Raw genomic sequence first — 19,739 nt, forward strand, 5'->3', positions numbered from 1 at the left:
CGTATCAAGGGCCTGTTAGCAATGCCTCTTCTCCCACAGGCTCTTCACAAGTATTTCGTCGTTATCGGTCGGGGTTTATGACGGAACGACAACGAGGTGGGGACGGGACAGAAGTAATATCTCTTGTGAGTGTCTCTCAGCCACAGCGCACTTGGTCCCGATTTGAATGACTGCCGAAAGCGTTTTATAGCACCTCGAATGGACTAACGGCGAGACTATTGGTGTGGAATAACGCCGACGATATTGGGGGTAGTTGAATCGAGTAATGCTGGCATTCCTTTATCGCCCTGCAATTACCAGTCGTGTTTTATGGTTTCAAACGAATTAGTGTGAGACATTGTATGTCGCCAGGTCTGAAAGTCACCTCAGTTCTAAATTCCATGGTGGTTGAGATACTACAATGTGGAGTTGACTCATTCTAGTCTTTGTCTTTAAAAAATATTTGCCTTATGGCACACGTCTCATAATTTATTTCTATAGTTCGATCTCTGAAATAATAATAATTGGGTATTATGTCAAATATTCAAAAACATTAGTAATAATAAAATTCCTCCAATATTTCATTAATTTTATAAAATGATTTCAACGAAACATTATCAGCATCTTCTAATGATAGAATATTGTAATGTAATTCCGATAATAATTTATGACGAAATAAGCTCAAAAGTTCAACATCAATTGATTACTATAACTCAGGAAGTGATTGAAATCACGTTAGAATTCTACGTAATGTATTAGTCGATAATTTACTTGATGTTTTCGAATTTTCATCGGACGATTATTTTCAATAAAAAAGTTATGCATATGACATTTACCTCCGTTTTGTACATCATTTTGATTTTACTTTTCCCTCAAAGTACCTACTGCATAGTAAATGTTTTGCAGACAAGCGCACGGGTGCAAATCCATTGTTACCAAGGATGAAATTCGCCACGAAAAGAATCGTTTAGATTAGCCAGGATTCAAATCCGCGCCTCCCGATTGCCGGTTACGCATGTTGCCCGTTACACCACCAAGCCGTCTTCTTCAAAGGCGAATAATAGTCTGGTTTCGTGCAGTGTTTTGATAAGTGTCTGTCGATAAAATAAGGTTTTTCTCCCCGGCATTGACTTGAAATTGACAACTGACAAAGCTAGAAATTTGTCCCCGGTGCCAAAATGTGGACTTTAGTCGCCAGCGACTAGTCTGAAATTCTATTTTTAAGAACGGCTTGGTGGTGTCACTGGAAGTATACGTGACGGCTAATCGGGAGATACGGGTTCGAATTCAGGGTTATACAAATGACCTTTTTTTCACGGAGAATTTCATACTTCGCGGCAATAACGTTTCTGCCTTTACAGTGAGCGGAGGAGTTTCGTGCAGGGTGATAATTGAGCTTGTCACCACCGAAATATCCGATAGCGCTGAGCTATTTCGAGTGGATGCGTGACAGGGAGCCATTTAATCAATCACTGGCCCGAGGCGAGGAGCGTGGCGTGACGCTTAACGGAACGAGGCCAAGGTGTGCGATCCGTACGCCTGGCATTCCGTTCGCATGGAATTTGGCGACAGGTGACGATCGCTGGGCGCATCCTCTGACGTTCACTTTCTTTCTCTCGCCTCGTCGTACTATTGTTCATCTCTGAAGTCCGTCGGTGCTGAAATTATCGAGGCCTTCCGGAAGGGGCTCATTTGAGATGGAGATAACATCTTTCTCGAGAAAAAAACACAACATGTTGCTGGAATTTATTGTGACATTAGAGTACGTAAGTGGTACATTGTGCCCTCAAACAATCATTTTTTTGTCGGCAGCCCACCCCACCACCCTTGCTAAGTTTGATATCGTTGGTTGCTCAAAGAACGCATGTTATGTCTTTATTTATCTCGTCATCATTTACATTGCGTGCTGTTGGGATTACCTTCTACCTAACTTCCTAAGCTCGACTTACTATATCTCAAATGTGGATAAGACTGGGATAATTATTAATATATTCTACCTATTACAATTTTAAATGTTCTAAACTCTCGCGATGGTTTTGATTCCCGCTCGGATGATGAAAAACCTTGGCGTTTTATTGATAAAATTAACTGCCTACCAAATGGATTTTTAAGCACTTTTCAAGCTACGAAATATTAAAAAACCTGCTTAAATGTTTCATGTTGGTTAATTTAAGTTGGCTCCATGATATCTGTTATCCATAGATAATGCACTTGTCAATAGCATCTGGGTATAGTTGTAAAGTCTTTTTTTCTTTTTTCTTTACTGTTCACCATGTTTCGTCAATATCAATGTGGATTTTGAAGTTTATAGACGGATGCCAACGGGCAGTTTGAAATACTTTTGTTTACTGAAGATGTATATATTTTCCATTTGCTATTCATAACTAAACTATGCTCGATGTGGGGAAATGTTGAACATTATTTGGTAGAGCGAAAATATAGACATAAAATTCCCTGGTATTGATATGAATATAAATTTTTTTACATAGCTACTGGTGTACAAAAGAACTTAGTATATCACATAAATTTTATCTGTTTTGATAGTTTAATGTGTTACTCAAAATGTTTTATTAAATATTTTTTCTATGTAAGATTAATTTTTAATTCTTGACTAGCTGTTGTATTTATTCCTATAATATGACGTGAAGATAGAAACTAAATTTCCAAAACTTCGGCAGGTATTGGCATAACTATAAAAAAGACATAAATCTTAAGATTTGATTTTGACATATGTTACTCACTTAGTGATTCAATACGAAGTTTAATTTGGATAGGTGAGGTTAGAGCTCACCCCCGACCAAGTCACAGGCGTGTAAGATCACTCGTTCAGTGTAGTGGTGCCGGTTCCTTTCCGTGGAAGCCTCGCACTTTGAAGATTTAGGTTTTTTTATGTCATAAGGTTTCAGTCGAGATTGGAATCCAGGACCCCTAGGTCAGCAGTCAATCACTCAATCCACTAGGCTACGGCGGACGCCATTGTTATGCATGTTGAAGAAAATTCATTAAGAATAAAAATCCGAACCTGGCTGACAGATATAATATCAGAAACATTTTCGACGGTTTGGTCTCTTAGGAAAATGAGTCATATGATTTTTCTCCCACGACTTAGTGCTCTCGTAGTTCTTGTCGCAGTTCCCTTACGCTATTCTCTGGTGCGTCTCCTCTCTCCGGTCCGTCTGGTACTATGTTTGTCTCCTGGTGGTTATGCGGAGACGCATACGTGCAGCACACAAAAGTGATGCGGGTTGCGGACTTGGAATGAGCAGGCTCTTTCCTGTTGTGTCGCCATTGAGAAATCAGCTGGCTGTAGCTTATTTTCAGATAATTTGCGGCATGTCCCGGTTTTCGGTATACAAGGGGCCGAGGCACCAACCTCTAGTGTGTACCCTGTGATATCTCTCGGCATCCTCGACCTCAAATAAAATATCTATAATTATATGGATTGTTTAATGTAATTTCTCGTTCTATGTCCGAAAAATCCGCAGAGAAAAAATCATTCGCCCACAGGACTTGTCATAGGAAAAAAAATTGTTTTGATATTCTATTATAATAATAGTGAGGTAAAAAATGAATGCATGCGTTAATTTCTGTCCTCTTTTTTTCTATTTCTCTTCAGGGGTGATGCGTTTCTGGACCCGTATATCACGTCCGCAGGGGTGCCAACATCCCGGTCTCCCACCTCTCCCCGCTCCTCACCACCCTTTCCCCCATCCACACTCCCCTCCTCCCCCTCTCCTTCCCCGACCTCCCCCTCCACCAACAACAATGGCACCACCACCGCCACCCACAACGGCAACAATAACAACAATGGCCACCTGCTGGTGCACCACCACCGTCGCGACGCCTCCACGTCGTCGTCGGCGTCGTCGTGTTCTGCACCCTCCGCTCCACCGCCGCCTCCGCTGCTCACCTCCAACAGCTCCCCCGCGCCCCAGGCGCCCTCGCAGCCGCACTTCCGCATCCTGGACGCCGCGGCACCCGCGGCTGCGGCAGAACTCAAGCAGGTGAGTCTAGCCACGTCAGTCCTAAGCCGCGCTTTAGCCATCGGGATAGCTGTCCTACGAAATGGGTCCAGCATGTGAAAATTACTTGGATGTATGCAGGGAGAAGAAAAATTGCGTAACTAAATTTTAACCCTGGATAGCTGATTCCAGTAGGAACCAAAGTTAACGATGATGCTTTGGTCGAAAACGAACCATTTTTAAACTTCAGAAACTTTAAGCCAAGGGCTGCCATTATTTTCCACCCTGTTTACCCTGTTGCCGGATGTCTTTTATACATCGTAATCTCCGCCAGGCACAGCATTCGAGGTCATGAGTTATCCAGATCTTGGAGTTCGGTTGTACATCGTTTTAGATTGTTCATGGTGTTCGACGTTTCACTTGCGTTCTTTTTATGCATCCCCAGGGCTGAGGTGAGATGATCAGTGGCGGATCCAAGAGAAGGACAAGGGGGACTAAGTGGCTTTAGTGGGGCTTTTGGAGGTATCCTCTTCGTAAAAGTGAGAGTCAGGGAGGTTACTAAGATTTTGAGAACGTCGACGCTTGTAACAACACTTTAAGGTTGTGCTTTTACTAATTTTCCAAAGAATTAAGTTTTAAAAACAAACATTAATGTACATTTTTGAGTAATATTACCTCATGCTAAGTTTCTATAATGCATTATGTTTTTACTCCGTATCATATAAGGTCCAGAAAGGCTCTCCTCTCCTATCTATATTCGACAACTGAACACAATCACTATTTTATGTAGTGTAAATTGGATACGCTAGGGAAAGGAGCTATATCCCCCTCAAGCCCCTTTCTGGATCCGACACTGCATGTGATCATCTCACCTAAGCCCCGAGGGTGCTAAGGAAAAACTAACTACATTACCCGGCCAACATCGACCGCCTAACTCGGTGTAACATCCGAGAAGAATTCTCCTAAGTCGTTGGATTCACTGTAAGAGCGAGGACGCTTGCGTCGCAAAACACAATTACGACCGAGAAGCAATTTGATCGAGTATTCGTGCGCGTTTTGTCATTGCGCCCTCCGCGCGACATCTAGTCGTAAAGAATTCCATCTCCTCCTTTTCGTGGTGCGCCGCAAAGGATCGTGGGAGCTCTTCTTTCTGACTTTATGTGAAGGGGAAGGAGAGGGCTTTCTCCTTCCTTATGCTTTATCTTCCGCAGGGCGGCGGTTGATCTATTTGGAATGGGAAGTGGAGTAGCAGTAGCTATTTGGTCTGGCGGGGGTGTGTTTTTACGTGAGCAGAGATAAAAGTTACGTTCTCCTCCCCTGTCCTCTTTTGTCGTCTTCCTCTTTTACGGAGCCCTAAACTTTGAAATGGCCGATCTTGGGGGGTGTATTTGGGGAGGTTGTATCACCAACCCTCAACGGTTGGGGCCTCGGAGGGAGCGTTGTGCAGACTAGCGTCATTACAGTCCCCATTCTCTCGGTCATCCCTACCATATTCAGGTGAATATCCTGCCTGAAGTCGAGTCTCTTAGGACTCATTGATAAAAATTAATGTTGATTGTATAAATTATTATTTTACACAGTTTTCGGGTAATTTTAACCATTTATTTCGTTGAAAAAAATGTTTAGAGAAGATTTATGTGCCTTAGATTTTATTGTGTTTTCTGCTCCCTTATCTCCTGTCAGACTGTCATCTCTTCCATGCTTCTTTTCTGAGCTATTAGTTACTGTTTTCAAATCAAAATTATTGGCTCATAGCAATTTTTTTACGTATTTGGAAAATTATCATTCCTCAGCTGTATAGGCGATACCGTAGTTTCTCTGTAAAAGAAAGAAACCTTTAAAAATGGATTGGTGTATATTTTTATTGTTAAGTTTTTCCATTGGCATTAAAAGACCAAATAATTGAGACCATTCATATACAAGGAATAATTTTAATAATTCCTTTAAACTACCTTTCTGAAGTTTATTCATCTGTTCTACTTACTGACTCAGAATTATATCGAAGTTGTAAATTTTGTATCAGGTTATCGTGGATTTTGAATCCTAATGCGTTTAAAGAATCAACCCAGCTTCATTTTAATCCTAATGAATAAAATCCCATAATCCACCTTTTCTGTACATCTAATTAATATCAACCGATGTCGAGTACTTGTCGATTAAAGGTCAACTTTGCGAATTTGACTACAGATAGATATTTTACTCATCCGCGCTTTTTACCACATGAGATTGACTATGATCATTGGCAAATGTTATCATATTCAGCATACTAATATTTACTGAAATCTTACTCGCAATCAAATAGGATGATTAAGTTACAATTTTGAGTACGTAGGACACTCAACGTTTTTCTTTTATTTTTGGATGCTTAAAGATGATGGAACAATCCGAAGAGTGATAATTTCTATAAGAATTATATTTTGAAAAACAAGGTTATCTTCATACCATTATTGGTTTAATTGTGTACCTGTTAATAATAAATAAATGATAAATTAACTGTCATGAATATCAACGATAAACTATTGTATAGGGAATCAATGTCTATAATTCTGAGAGGTGAAAATATAATTTTCTACCAAATTGAATGGTAAATTGAAATTTATCAAGTAATATGTCATACATACGTATAAGTAGTATTTTTATTTTGGTAATACATAGCAATAAAAATTTCCTAAATAAATTTATAAATAGAGTACAGATACGTTTTGCATCGAATTTTCGCGGCATTATTGAGGCGGCGTTGATCACTTTCGGAATTTACTTGGTAACTCAGCTTACTGAGGTAACTGAGCTGAGGAAAATTTTGGATTTTGGAAGTCTTACCAGTTCTTGCTTATCTTTAATGGTTACGCTGTAAGGCCTTCTTGTAGCGTTTGACATTTGAGTTCCAGGACATAGTAAAACTTAGGAAAATGAGCAAACTTCAAAGTAAGGATGAAGATAGTAGTCCTTCTTGTGTTAATTTTGCAATACGGAGTATATTTTGTTGTATTTTATTCCAAATGACGACCTTGACGACCTTTTAATAATACGTTATGCTCGGCAACCAAATATTCAGTGTAAACGTGCATAAATCATTAAGTATAGTATTTCACTTTTCCTGTTTTATTTGACTGAGGATATGAGTAAGGGTTTTTTTCATGCCCCAGCAGGTGAAACTCAACAAATGACGAGCTACATTTAAAATTATACTCCACAACATGTCATCCTTTATCAATTGTATGTAAGATATCCCTCGTTCTAGTTCTCATCGGTGATTAACCCACAAAAGTCAGTTTTGATGTTTTTCAGAGATATCCGGGTTGAAGTTTGGAGCATCCTGTCTTCTTTATTAGCTCTCTCTTTCTGTATCCCATGATAGGATGTACGCCACCGACAGGGAAACAGTCGAGCTGATTCAATAGGATGCTGAATCGTTTTTCATTTGTCCCCGGGAAAATGTCTCCGAGAGAATCTGTCATCAAAATTGCATTAATTAGCGTTCTCCTCTACCCACTTTTAAAGATAGTCTCTTTCTGACATATTATAGGATGAAAATCGAGTTGTGTGTATTGCCTCTTCTTTTCGATATAGTAGGCATGCCGCCTTTTATCCCCCGCTCAACCGATTTCATCTTCTTACGGCCCACGAAGAGAGAGAGGGATATCTCTTTGTCTCACTCTTCTCGTTGTAAGGATCGCGCCCTCCTCCTCCTTTTCTTTGACGGGATAGCGCTCAAATCTACTTCCCTCCATTCCTTCCCTCGGAATTAGATTTTCCGCGCAGTGCCCCCCCCCCCCCCACTACCCTCCTCCTCGAGTTTTCCCATCCTTCGGATGAGAGGAGACCCCCTTACCCCTGCCCTCCAATAGGCAGTTTGCGATGACGTGGTTCTTCCCTCCTCCACTCCCCATTCAACTGCTTGCTTCGGCGCTATTTGATTACGCTTCTCGTCCGCGGTACGGCCCCTCCTTCTCTTCCGGAAGTCGACTCCTTGCTTATCTCTCTCTCTCCCCTCCTTGTATCAGAGTTCTTCTCTCTGTCCGACAATCGCCCTCCTTTGTGCTCTTTTTGAAAAATGCATTCCTTTAAAGAGGACCCATCCCTCCTTCTGGATCGGTCATTTTTTGGCGACGGATTCCTCGCTTAGCGCTCGTCATCATCTTGAAAGTTATGAAGTGGAACGTTATCAAAGTTTGGCGTTGTCTCGAAATTGAAAAGTTTTCCTCCGGCCTTTTTTTTTTGGTGGGAATTAATTTATTTTTACTCAAATAAGTCGTCGGAACCAAGCAAATTTTTAATTCTTTACCCCTTACGAAGTGGTAGCGTCTTATAGTGGAATGTAACGTTTAATTTGCTGTGGTATATATTAGTGTTGTTGCGTGCAGAAATCGATGGAAAATTCCAGGCTTGTGTTTGGTATAAATTAAAAATTTATTATGATTAAATACTTCAACAGAATTAAGAAGACAAGTTGGCTCCATTGAAACGTATGATCATATTTTTTGTAAAATAACTATGAATTGGATTTAATTTTATATCAATTCGTGAAGATTATGATCGAAATTTTTAATAAAATTTGGAAAGAGAATAACTATTTCTATGGGTTATGGAGGTGGCTGTTTCATTTTTCTGCATGTATGTTGATAGCACACATATACGCCGTGGCTTGCCGCTACCAAATTCTATTTATAAGAGAGATCTGATGGGTCCTTGCGTGGAAGAAAACGATAATTCTGCTTTTTATTGATTGATTTTTATTAAAATAAGCGATTGCCACATGAGCTGAAACCCGCCTCCGCGCCGTGTGCTCAGGGTGTGTGAAATGGGGATGGGTTTTAGAGCTGAATTGTTTTGATGGCTCTTAAGGCCGTTTTACACGGGGCACGGAATTGCGCAGGTTAGAGCTGCATTCATTTCTAAAATGGCGTGGAATTGCGCGAATGCATGAACGAAATTAGAACAGGGGCTATTTTGCCGTCTAGCATCCACGCATGCTCGCATATGTTCTAGCAATTCACCGCTTTACACGACGCAATTTTGATTGTGCCCTCGCACACACGTCAGATTGCGCAATTCCGTATACCGTGTAAAACGGCCTTTTGAGAGATCCTGAAGCAGTATAAAGTAATCGAATTTCGTAACTCCATTAAATGGCAAATGCTGCTCCACCAATCGTCGGCCTTTGGTAAATACAAATCCTTACAGGATGGTAGTTAACTTCCAGACCACCTAAATGTCTCATATTTGATGAGTATGTTCGTATGTATCTTTTAGCTCTCCTCGTTTCTTAAAAATTGTGAAGAGCGTGAAGGTTAGGAAAACTTTGGCTTGCGTCATTTGCCCAATTAAAGGTTCGCAAGGAACCTCTCGGCTATCTTTCAGACCAACATCCTCGGTTGGAATTCGTGTTTCCTTCACTCTTTCCCGTTAACACACCCAGCAGTCAGTCCTTAACTACAGTGGAATGTTATGGTTTAATTGTTGGATATTGTAGATGAACATACTTGAATATTAGCTTTTAATGCAATGTCTTTATCTATTTGTGCGTCAAAGAACATTATTCACGGAACCGTGTTCAACTTCTATGAATTCCCATGCCTAATTAGTAATTTATCAGTACTTTCACTGTCACAGGAACTATTCATAATTTTATATTTCCTCTGTATATTTATCGAAAACAAGTGCCAATTCCTAAGCCGTAAATTCATCCTGTTGCTCACTCGATTCGCGTCCAATGGCATGAATTTTTCCTTCAACTATCCCCATATGCATACATGTAGTGGATGGAGTTAACGTATTGGCGCCAAATGTAGTACTATGTATTTCGGGGTTACGGTTAATGTAAACCTATCGTGAGGAGCTCATATGTGTAATGAATATTTGTATCCTCGTTATGCAGGCCATTGCGAGGTGTTTTCGTGGAACGTAGAAATTAAAAAATAAAATAGAAATTAAATTCAACAAATTTAGCGTATAAAATTCACTAACTCTCGACTAACTTTGTGGTATTCCATTATAAGTTTTCCTGGCTATCACAAAATTACTTATACCACTTATTTTGTACTGAGCGCGACCCGGGTTTCAATGAATTATCATCATCTATCAATGATAATCATAATGCTATTTCTATTTCCAATGAATTATCATTATTATTTGAGCCTGAAAATGATGATAATTCATTGAAACCCGGGTCGCGCTCTGTAAAAAGAAGTGGTATAAGTAATTGTGTGAGATCGAGGAAAACTTTTAGTTTAGCGTATTTTCCCATTTGATAATACATGGGAATCGACCATAATTTTGCGGGCCCGGACGAGCTTCAGCACGGTTTCAACCACGAACACTACAAAAGAGGATTCATAAGTTGACCTCTGAAAGTGCTGTCACCCACCGCGTGTTTAAATGGGTTTACAAAAGTCGCCACTCGTGTCGCTGACGGACATCCGGTTTCACGTGGAAATGAGGTATAATTAGGGGTATTAACCGAAATTTATACAAATGATGATGTGATCTTTAAAATTCATTGCTTGAAATGCTATTCCTCGCCATGAAAAACATTATACTGCAAAATATTGGATAAAAGTGGATCTTATTACACTCATCTTTGCGCCGCGGATTTTCATGAAAACCGATTAAAATGCAACCGATGTGTCAACAGAAATCAGCGTGCTATGGGAAGGAAATGGGTCTCCTCTATGCAGTCCCCTTGTTTTCAACCGCTTCCGTGCGCAGTGACCGGCATTCAATTGTTTTCAGTTCCTCACGTTACTGATGCGATCCACCATCTTAGCCGCCTCCAGGTGAATTTTTCGATGCCATCCTGGTCTTGAGTAGCGGGCGCGTGCAAAGTTCGGCGAGTCGTCTTTCCACCCCTGAAAACTGCAAGGGCCTGCTGAGACGTGGGGAGTGCCAGAAAAGTGATTTATATTCCTTTTTTTCGTCCGCCTCCCCCCCCCCCTGTGGCGCTGCGAGCGCACTCTAGACTTAGCGGCGCTCAAGTGGTTTCCACTTTGCGGTGTGTCACAAAAAGAGCGGTTGTTCATGTGGGAGACTTGATATTCGACCTCAGGGAATGGCTGGGGGGACAGAGCCGGGCGTTATACGAGCCAAGTCATCATTTTCCATTAAAATATTCCAAGTAGGTATACCTACCCTCCCTCTCATGGGTGAGATATTGATAAAGTTAGGAAACTATGTACCATCCACCTCTGTGTACCGGCAATGTATATTTCATTGCTAATAGTAATTATTAGGTCAATACTAGGCTAGTACTTTGTTGAAAATACATTTCATCGTTATTGAAGGGAATGAAACTTAACTGCCGCGCGCCGACTGCCGAGTCGGTAGCAACCATGCGTCTCTTTTCTCCTCCCTCTCCCAAAACGGAGCTGCCGAGTACGCATGTAGAAACATCAAGATAAATAATAAGCGATCTTGACACTATAAGTGATAGCTAATGTAAATTTTATACGTATCAGCATTGCATTCTTTGTACACCATACATCAGAACCGATACATCGTAAATTGATCCATTGGTTCCGAAGTTAGTAGATATTTGCGTTCTTTACAACAAATAAATTAATTTTAGTGGTATGAACAATTTGTTTTCTTAAAAATGTCATTACTAGATCTGGCTTTCATCAAAATTACAAGTTACTGGAACGAAAAGTACGGGAATACCAAGCGCTTAAAGTTGGGTAACTTGATTTAAGTGCAAAAAGCAGGTACTTTCTTGAGAAAAATTAATAACAGGTAATACTACGGAGATGAAAAGTTTTAAAAGTATACGATCAAGCGTAAAAATAAATTCTCTTTTGTATGATTTTTGTTGCACTGAAATTGATTGCTTTTTTTACAGACAGGGGCGGTTTTATAATGTCCGCTCAATACTAATGATCTGAGATTGATCAAATCCACGACCTTTCAACGCTATTCCTCGCAATTGCAAATATTGAGAATAAAAGGATCGTCCTGCGCTCACTGCCGTACTAAGGAAATCGTTGAAATCTGTTTAAAGTATGCCCTAAGTGGCAACGTGAATCAGGATTCTGCGAGTCGCACTGGGCCCTCCTCAATATAGTCATCTTGCTTTTTCTTATTAATGGAAAGGCTTTGAGGTCTCTTGAGTCGAAGGGACGCTTCACTGGAAATGCCGCGAAGTAATGCCCGAGGCCTACTCTGTCTCTCGTGTTGTCAGCCACGTCAACTATTGATCCAAATCCTCTCTCTTTTGGAAGGTTCATGAGTAGTAGTACCGCACAAGCACACTTGGGGCGCCAGCTGCTTCATTGCACAATATTAGGTGTGACATTAGTTTAAACATGCTGAATTTCGAAAAAAATTCAAAGCGGGTAATTTGCGCCAAATTTGTTCAACTCTGAGGCTATGTATCTTATATAAAAAATTAGCCTGTGAAAAATATTTTGCGTCAAAAAATGCACTAATGTGTTGCCAACATCTGTGCAAAGTTTCAACTTCCATACTCAAAAAAATCATTTTCGAGGTTTTGTCCAGCTTTTTTCGATTTCAGCCCACTGTGTGCCGTTTCCTAATGGCGCCGCCGAATAAAATGCGCGCCAAACTTCTACAAATATTACTTTTGTCCGCCATGATTTTCGGACTCCTTTAATGGAGTCCTCATGGCCCTTAGGACTATGGGAGTCCCTTTGGGTGTTGTATTTTTCGGAGGCGACTAAGATTTTTTCTCAATTAGGGAAGTGTGCGGAAGGAAGTGTTGAGAGAAACCCGGCGTCGGCATTAGCACGCTCTTAATGAAAGGCGCCAAAAGGACCACGGTTTAGCGTCCCATCCGACGGACGAAGTATTGAGCCTGAATTATCCTCCACACAACAGAGCGTTTCAGAAATGCTCAGAGTTCTGGGGTGGGAGAGTTTACAGGAGAGGAAGAAAAGGAGCAGGCTATGTGGTACGCTCAAAAAAATAAGTGGGGAAAAATCATGGAAAGATTTTGAGATGGACGTTACAAAACCCAATTTTGTTGGAAAAAATGATCACGAGTTAAAGATAAAGTGCCGATCACAAAGGACAATTGCAGATCTGTTCTCCTTCTTGAATAGGACCATAAGGGACTGGAACGACCTACCAGCATAACTATTTGAGCCCTTCCCAAAAAATTTACGTATTTTCAAAACGCGGTTGAAGAGTTGAAGGGACTAAGGGTTTCGATATGATTTTTTTCAATTTCTTTTTGCATCATTTGCTCATGTTACCCCCAGGCCAACGGCCTACTTGTCACAATGTAATGATGATAATAACAATAACAGCCTAGCAGGGATTGGGCAGTCTCTGAAAGTTCCCTGCCACCGCCGGTATGTGAACCCGAGACCATGGGTTGGAAAGCCAACACTCCAGCCACCACACCAACACGATCTCCTAGTGATATCGTCGTCTGATTCTTGGGTAACGAGGGTTTTTCTTTGTATTGGCTGTCCCCTCTCTTGGACATGCCTTGCCCATCTCTTCTTCTCCGTTTCCTTTCATCCGGCTTATTCTGTCGTCACCCCAATGAAAGAGTCTCCTGCTAAAAAGAAGACTCCGTTCCACCCACGAAAGGGCAAATGATGGCTCCTCAACAAAATGCTTGGACTTCCGACGACGTCTAGATAGGTAGTTTATATACACACAGTGGTACAATTACACGGCCATCGTTCGGTTCCTTAAGTAATCACATGTATGGGCACCATTTGTTGCTGCGATTTTGTTAGCCTGATAAGTATTTTTCTCCGACCGCGGGCTGATGCGATTATTGTGGGTCTCATTTTTCCCGTTATGGAAGAAAAATTAGAGTTCTTTAGGGTGGTTGATGAGACACGTAGATATTTCATCGAATTCATTTCCTTAAATCGACATTATCCAGTTCTTTGTACTGTTAAATCATTCTTACCTCGATTTTCATCAATTTCTTGCGTTGAAAACTGGAGGAAAAGTGGTAATTGATGGAAGCAAATTAACGTTTTAAAATTTTTTTTAAAACGTTAATTTGCTTCCAAAAAAAAAATGTTAATTAAAATTTTTTTTAACAGCTTACAGAAACCTTGTCACACCTGCGGTTGTGGCCTTTAAAAATATCACGTTGGCCGGAACTTCAGTTGAACGCACGCTCGGGAAAGCAATATATAATTCGGAATCGAAGTTATGGGCTGGATATTATTAAGATTGGCAATGTAGGAGCTTAGTAGAATAGCATGGTTTAAATAACTTGGCAAAAGTTGGCGGAAGAATCTCCTTTTTCTCAACGTATGTGTAAAAATAATTTGCCAATATCTGGTATCTCCGTTTCTGTGTATTTATGGTTATTACTAAATTAAAATATTTAGAAAACCACCAAATGAAAGAATAGAACAGTAAATTAAAATAGCATAGCACTTTTTTACAAACAGAAATTCATCCAACTACCATAAGAGGCCAAACTTGGTAATTTTCAGAAAAAATCTAGGCTGGTCGTTGTTATGTTCAACTTAAAAGTTCATGTATATATTTAACGCGGGAGCACAGGAAAAAATTATTAGCCTGGAAATTTATGGAGAATTTAGTTTAGAATATTTATGCGCAGTTTCAACTTCCGAGTTCATGAAAAAAAGTTTTTTAGGTTTTGGCCAGTTTTTTTCGATTTCAGCCAACTGTGCTTCGGCATGCTCCTATCGCGGCGGCGACCCCTACTTGACCACCCCCCTCGTCTTCTTGTCCCCCCTTCTCCGGAGGTCCGGGAAGAAAAAGTCACCGACTTATGAGCCTCGCCTCTGAGAGTGTATCACCGCGCGCGCCCGCCCTAAGGATTCGTTTCCTCGCCCTTCCCTCATCCCTCGGGCGCCAATCCTTTCCAAGCGTGTGCTATTTCTTTTTTTATTCCACATCTCGGGATATTCGCATTCTCGGTGCAGCGCGCGTCGAGAGCGACTTGACTCCGCCGCTGGGCCTCCCTTTCATACAAATCCACCCTTCAGCCGCCTTGCACACCCCCGCCCCGACCAAAATAAATAACTGCTTCAAGGGGGCGGCGGTTGGCAGGGGTTGCCTCGATTGTTGAGAGGGCCTTGCCACCCCCCCACTCTTCTTGTGCGACTCATGCCCTTTATTGCCACCCTCACCCCAGTCCCAAAAAGATCCCTGCAAGGACAACGCGTAGAGGGGGCACCAGTGTATCCCGTTGGTGCCTGATTCTTGCTGCCACTTTGGGTGCATTGATATAATTTTTCAAAATTTCCCACAGAGCTTCGATGAGTGTTGAGTGATCCATTTATTCCCAATACTTTCAGTATATCATTAGCTATTGCGAGAAATTATTATTATTAACGTACTCTACCGATTAAGGTAGGCTTCCATGGATTACTTAAGAAGCATTCTGTCATCCTCCCCTTTCTTCATGTACTTCCCTCTTCAATTTACAATAAGGCCTACTCCCTTTCATTATATCTATAAAAAATACTATTATCTGACCGTCGTGGGTGCGTTTCGCCTATTTTACCAGATCTTACCAAAGGAATGTCGTTTTTTTATACTCTAAAAGTGTGAGATTGATTTTATTTCTTAGGTTCCTACTTCCCTTGAGACACCTCCCCATTCATTCACGCCGCATTTTCATAAGAAACGGAAATACTGAATTATTTTTATTCCCCAATCATCGTTCCTCCACCCTACGAAGAGCCTGGAGATCTTTACCTAAACCTAGCTTTACATTGTATAAACGATGTATTTGTTTCATAAGAACCAAAGTGCATAATATATATTTCCTGTTTTATGCTTAACAATGAGAGATATTTAAGGAAGGCAGCTGGAAATACCCTACGCAAATGCACAGTGAACCAAATTAATCTAGTAAATTAGTCAATAATATAGTTTCCGGGTCATTTGATACTGTTTTTTTAATGGATCCTACGATTCAATGCAAATGTTCAAATTCTAGTACCTCGTTGTTATAAGAACAATTTAAAAACCCTAATAATTGAATGGAAAACCGAATAATTGGAATAAAATAACGTTCTGACAGCCAAATATGTTAATTAATCAATGGTAAATGTTTTCCTTTTGCGCAAAGACATCCGAAAACTGAAAAACTCACGTTATCCAAGAATTATCCAATAATCCTCGATACTATGTTACCACAACTTGCCCAAGCATGCTAAAGCTTTATACTTACCACTGATTTCCTCTAATGTTTCACAGGCATGCATATCTTTTACGTAATGAAAGCACTTGTCTGTTTCCACACTTGTTGATTTCTACCTATCTAGGTGTCGGCACAAAATGCGAAGATAGCATTGAAATGCTGGAACCTTGGTCGGTAGAAATGAAGTGGTGTGGAAAAAGAAAGTACTTACATTATGTTAAATTTCAAAGATCTCCACCCATTAACGCTTTTAACTAGATATTTTAGGCAGACAAATAGTCTGCATTAATACCGTTGGTGTACTCCATGTTTATCCCATGTGCTATCCCTTCTCTATCCTGAACGTTAAAAACGATGAGTAGATTCCTGACTTGATTGCAAACATTGTTTTCTTTCGCGAATGCTAAGTTTACTTTTAAAAAAACGATATTATTTGAGTAAATACTGGCTCTGGTGCTAGCTACGGTGATTTGAATACTCATTAAATTATCGTTCTCGATTCTATGATAGAATTCGGAAACGGCTTGTCTCTTCCATCTGGAGTCCACGAGCAAACATTATGTTTTCTTTCGCGAATGTTAAGCTTATTTAAAAAAACGATGTTATTATAGTAAATACTGGCTCTGGTGCTAGGTACGGTAATTTGAATACTTATTAAATTGTCTTTCACGATTCTCTGATAGGATTCGGAAACGGCTTGTCTCTTCCATCTGGAGTCCACGTGTCTCGCCTGAGAGAAGATACAGTGAAGGGACCGTATCCACCCTCCCCTCGTATTGTCCCCTCTTATTTTCCACCCCCACCCCCAAATCTCAATCATCCCTCCTTGACATTATTATTATTATTTCCCTCGGTACTTTTCGGAGAAAAAGGCCGCGTGTCACATGATGCGGGCTCCCGTATTTCTGCCTGCGGAATGAACCTCTCCTCCCTCGATCGCTTGAAGGGACGCTATCCGATCCAGTGGATGTCTTTTGCTCTCTTGTTTGCGGACTTTTCAAACTGAATGGAGGCATTTGTCTGGAGTTGCGGGGAAACTAGTGCAAAGAATCGAAAAGAGTAAACGGAGGAAACCTTTCGCTTCGTTTACTCTCTCCTTGAATGCTCGTCAGTCCTTTATTTTTATCGAAGAATGTAATTGAAATGGGGCCATAGGGTTTTCCAGTGAACTAGTTCCAAAGATTCTTCTTGAATTCTCCATCGGGTCTGATTTTCAATAGCTGGCGAAATGGGACTCCATTAAAGGCAGCCCAAGAAAATAGCGATTAAGCGTTGTATCAGTTGCCCTTTCAAACGCATTTTATTCGGTGGCGCCACTAAGTAGCTGTATCTCATTCAGTGTGACTGTCGCCATTAAGCGTAGTGAATATGGTCTTTTTTAGTTGAAAATCGTCTCGAATACGTTAAGTATGTGATTTATTTGATTTATAGGCTCAGTTGTGTTTTAGATTCATGTATTTCCTCTTTAAAAGTGGATATAGATCTACATCTACATACTACCCCGCAGGCCGCATAAAAGGCGTTTGGCAGGGGGTGTTCATACACCATCCGTTTAAATATAAAAAGGAAATGTTTACTTACCAGCTTAAGGTTGGAAGGCGATATTTGGTGGAACTTGTTCGCAGGAAACATAATGAAAATACACTTTTGTATGTTCCACAAAAGTTTTTAATACGGATCCAGGTTTCGGCAGTACACACTGTCATTATCAAGGTCAGTGTGTCTTGATAATGACAGTGTGTGCTGCCGAAACCTGGTTCGGTATTAAAAACTTTTGTGGAACATACAAAAGTGTATTTTCATTATGTTTAATTACGCTTAGCATTTATTAAAGTCCTTTATTGTTCGGTGGAAAAATGAATTCGCATATATATCCGTTCGGCAAAATTATCTCTCTAATTTATTGCTTTTGTCGGACCTGGAAATATAGTGGGGCTCTAATATTATGCTCTCATTTTGCTCTTAAAGATATCTATTCTCAATTGTTCAAACAATCTAACCCTAGCGCGCAGCTTCCAAGTCTCCAGTGGCTCCCAGCCTAATTCGCTCATCATCTGGGTAACGCTGTCTATACGCCCGTAGCAGTTTTTGATGAACCGCGCAGCCTCCATTTGTATTTTATTCAGTTCACGGATTAAGTCTTTCTGCACCGTGTCCCATATGCTCGCTGCATATTCAAGGTGCGGTCGGACGAGTGCGAAATAGCTCCTTTCTTTTACTTTCTCATCTGAATATCTTCCCAAAATACGCTTGACGAATCCTAATTTCTTCAGGGCTATGCCGCAAATTTTTAAATAGGTTTTTGATAAAAACAATCGCCTGAGGTTATAATGTACCAGTCAGTATAGCATTAGGCGGAGTTGAATTTTTACAGGTAAACGTGGACACTTAGGAAGGAGAACGAGAAAAGACTGGAGGCATTCGATATGTGGGTATGGCGAAGGATGGAGAAGGTGAAGTGGACGGAGAGGAGGAGGAACGATAAAGTGCTGGACATGGTGGGTGAGGAGAGGCAGCTTTTAGATGAGATATGGAGGAGACAGAAAGTATGGATGGAGCGAGTACTAAGCGGGGAGGGGATGTTGTTAACGGTGTTAGAGGGTAGAATGTTAGGTAAACGAGGGAGAGGAAAGAAAAGAATAGGATTTTTAGATAGAATGAAAGGGAGAAGGCCTTATTGTGAATTGAAGAGGGAAGTGGTTGATGGGGAGGAAGGATCCCAAAATTATTCTCAAGTACTCCATGGAAACCTACCTTAATCGGTAGAATACTTTAATAATAATGTTGGGCAGGAAAAAGGGAAAGTGGCCTTTTTCGGAAGACATTGCGTTTACGGGCTCGCGTGCTTTTCACGCCACTACCAAAAGCAAATGAATGAGCCACCCCGCTCTATATTTCCCTTTTTATGCGACCTCCCTTTTCCCCCCTTCCCCCCTGATCGTGTCCGTATCTCTCCCTCTCTCCTTCTCTCTGTTATATTCCGCTCCCCTCCGGTACGATATTTGAGCAGGAAGCACTTGGCTTCGTGTTTTATTCTGCTCTGCTCGGAGGGTTTGTGAGGGGATATAAGTCGACGCGAATAATGGAGGAAGGGAAAGGTTAGTAAGGTTACGGGGGTTTCCTAGGGTCGCCTCTTTCCCTATAGAAATATCATTTTTTTATTTTATTTATTGCGACCCCACCGAAAACAGCGCTACTTGGCCTCTACATCGTGGTTTTCATAACATTTGGCAATTGGGTAGTTTCCCTCATCAAAGAAAACGAAAGGTTAATTAATAGTAGCGGGCGTAACTTGGTGGAAATCCATAATCGCAGGAATAGAAGGATCAACAAATTAGCTATTTCCACATAGTAATTTATTGACACCGACCATGGTTTCGTCACAGAATAACATTATTAAGGTGATCAAGGTGGGTATCAAGGTGAACCTTGATAATGTTAATCTGCTACGAAACCTTGGTCGGTGTCAATAAATAACTACGTGGAATAGCAAAGTAGTTGATCCCTCTTTTCCTGCGAAAACGAAAGGCATTTATTGCGATGCGTTAACCACCATTAGAGTATTCATAATATACAAATTATTTGGTATAAGAAATCCCAGTTTAGACGAATTTTAATGGTCAATTTTAACCTCATTTGAAAAAGGCCAGATTGGCCCCCATGCGATTCCACTCCACGTGACGTCACAGGGACCT

The 19,739-nt window shown here is 40.8% G+C and overlaps 1 protein-coding gene across 4 annotated transcripts in view; it reads left to right on the plus strand.

Annotated features, from left to right (window-relative positions):
- Positions 1-19,739, plus strand: part of LOC124154433 (protein sprint) — a 373,236-nt gene that overhangs the window by 253,414 nt on the left and 100,083 nt on the right. For all 4 annotated transcript variants that reach the window (XM_046528146.1, XM_046528143.1, XM_046528144.1 and 1 more), the window contains exon 2: positions 3,596-3,983. In XM_046528146.1, the coding sequence (XP_046384102.1) occupies positions 3,596-3,983 (388 nt within the window). The remainder of the gene's footprint in view (positions 1-3,595; positions 3,984-19,739) is intronic.

The sequence above is a fragment of the Ischnura elegans genome, chromosome 2 (assembly GCF_921293095.1).
Source record: "Ischnura elegans chromosome 2, ioIscEleg1.1, whole genome shotgun sequence".
Taxonomy (NCBI): Eukaryota; Metazoa; Arthropoda; class Insecta; order Odonata; family Coenagrionidae; genus Ischnura; species Ischnura elegans.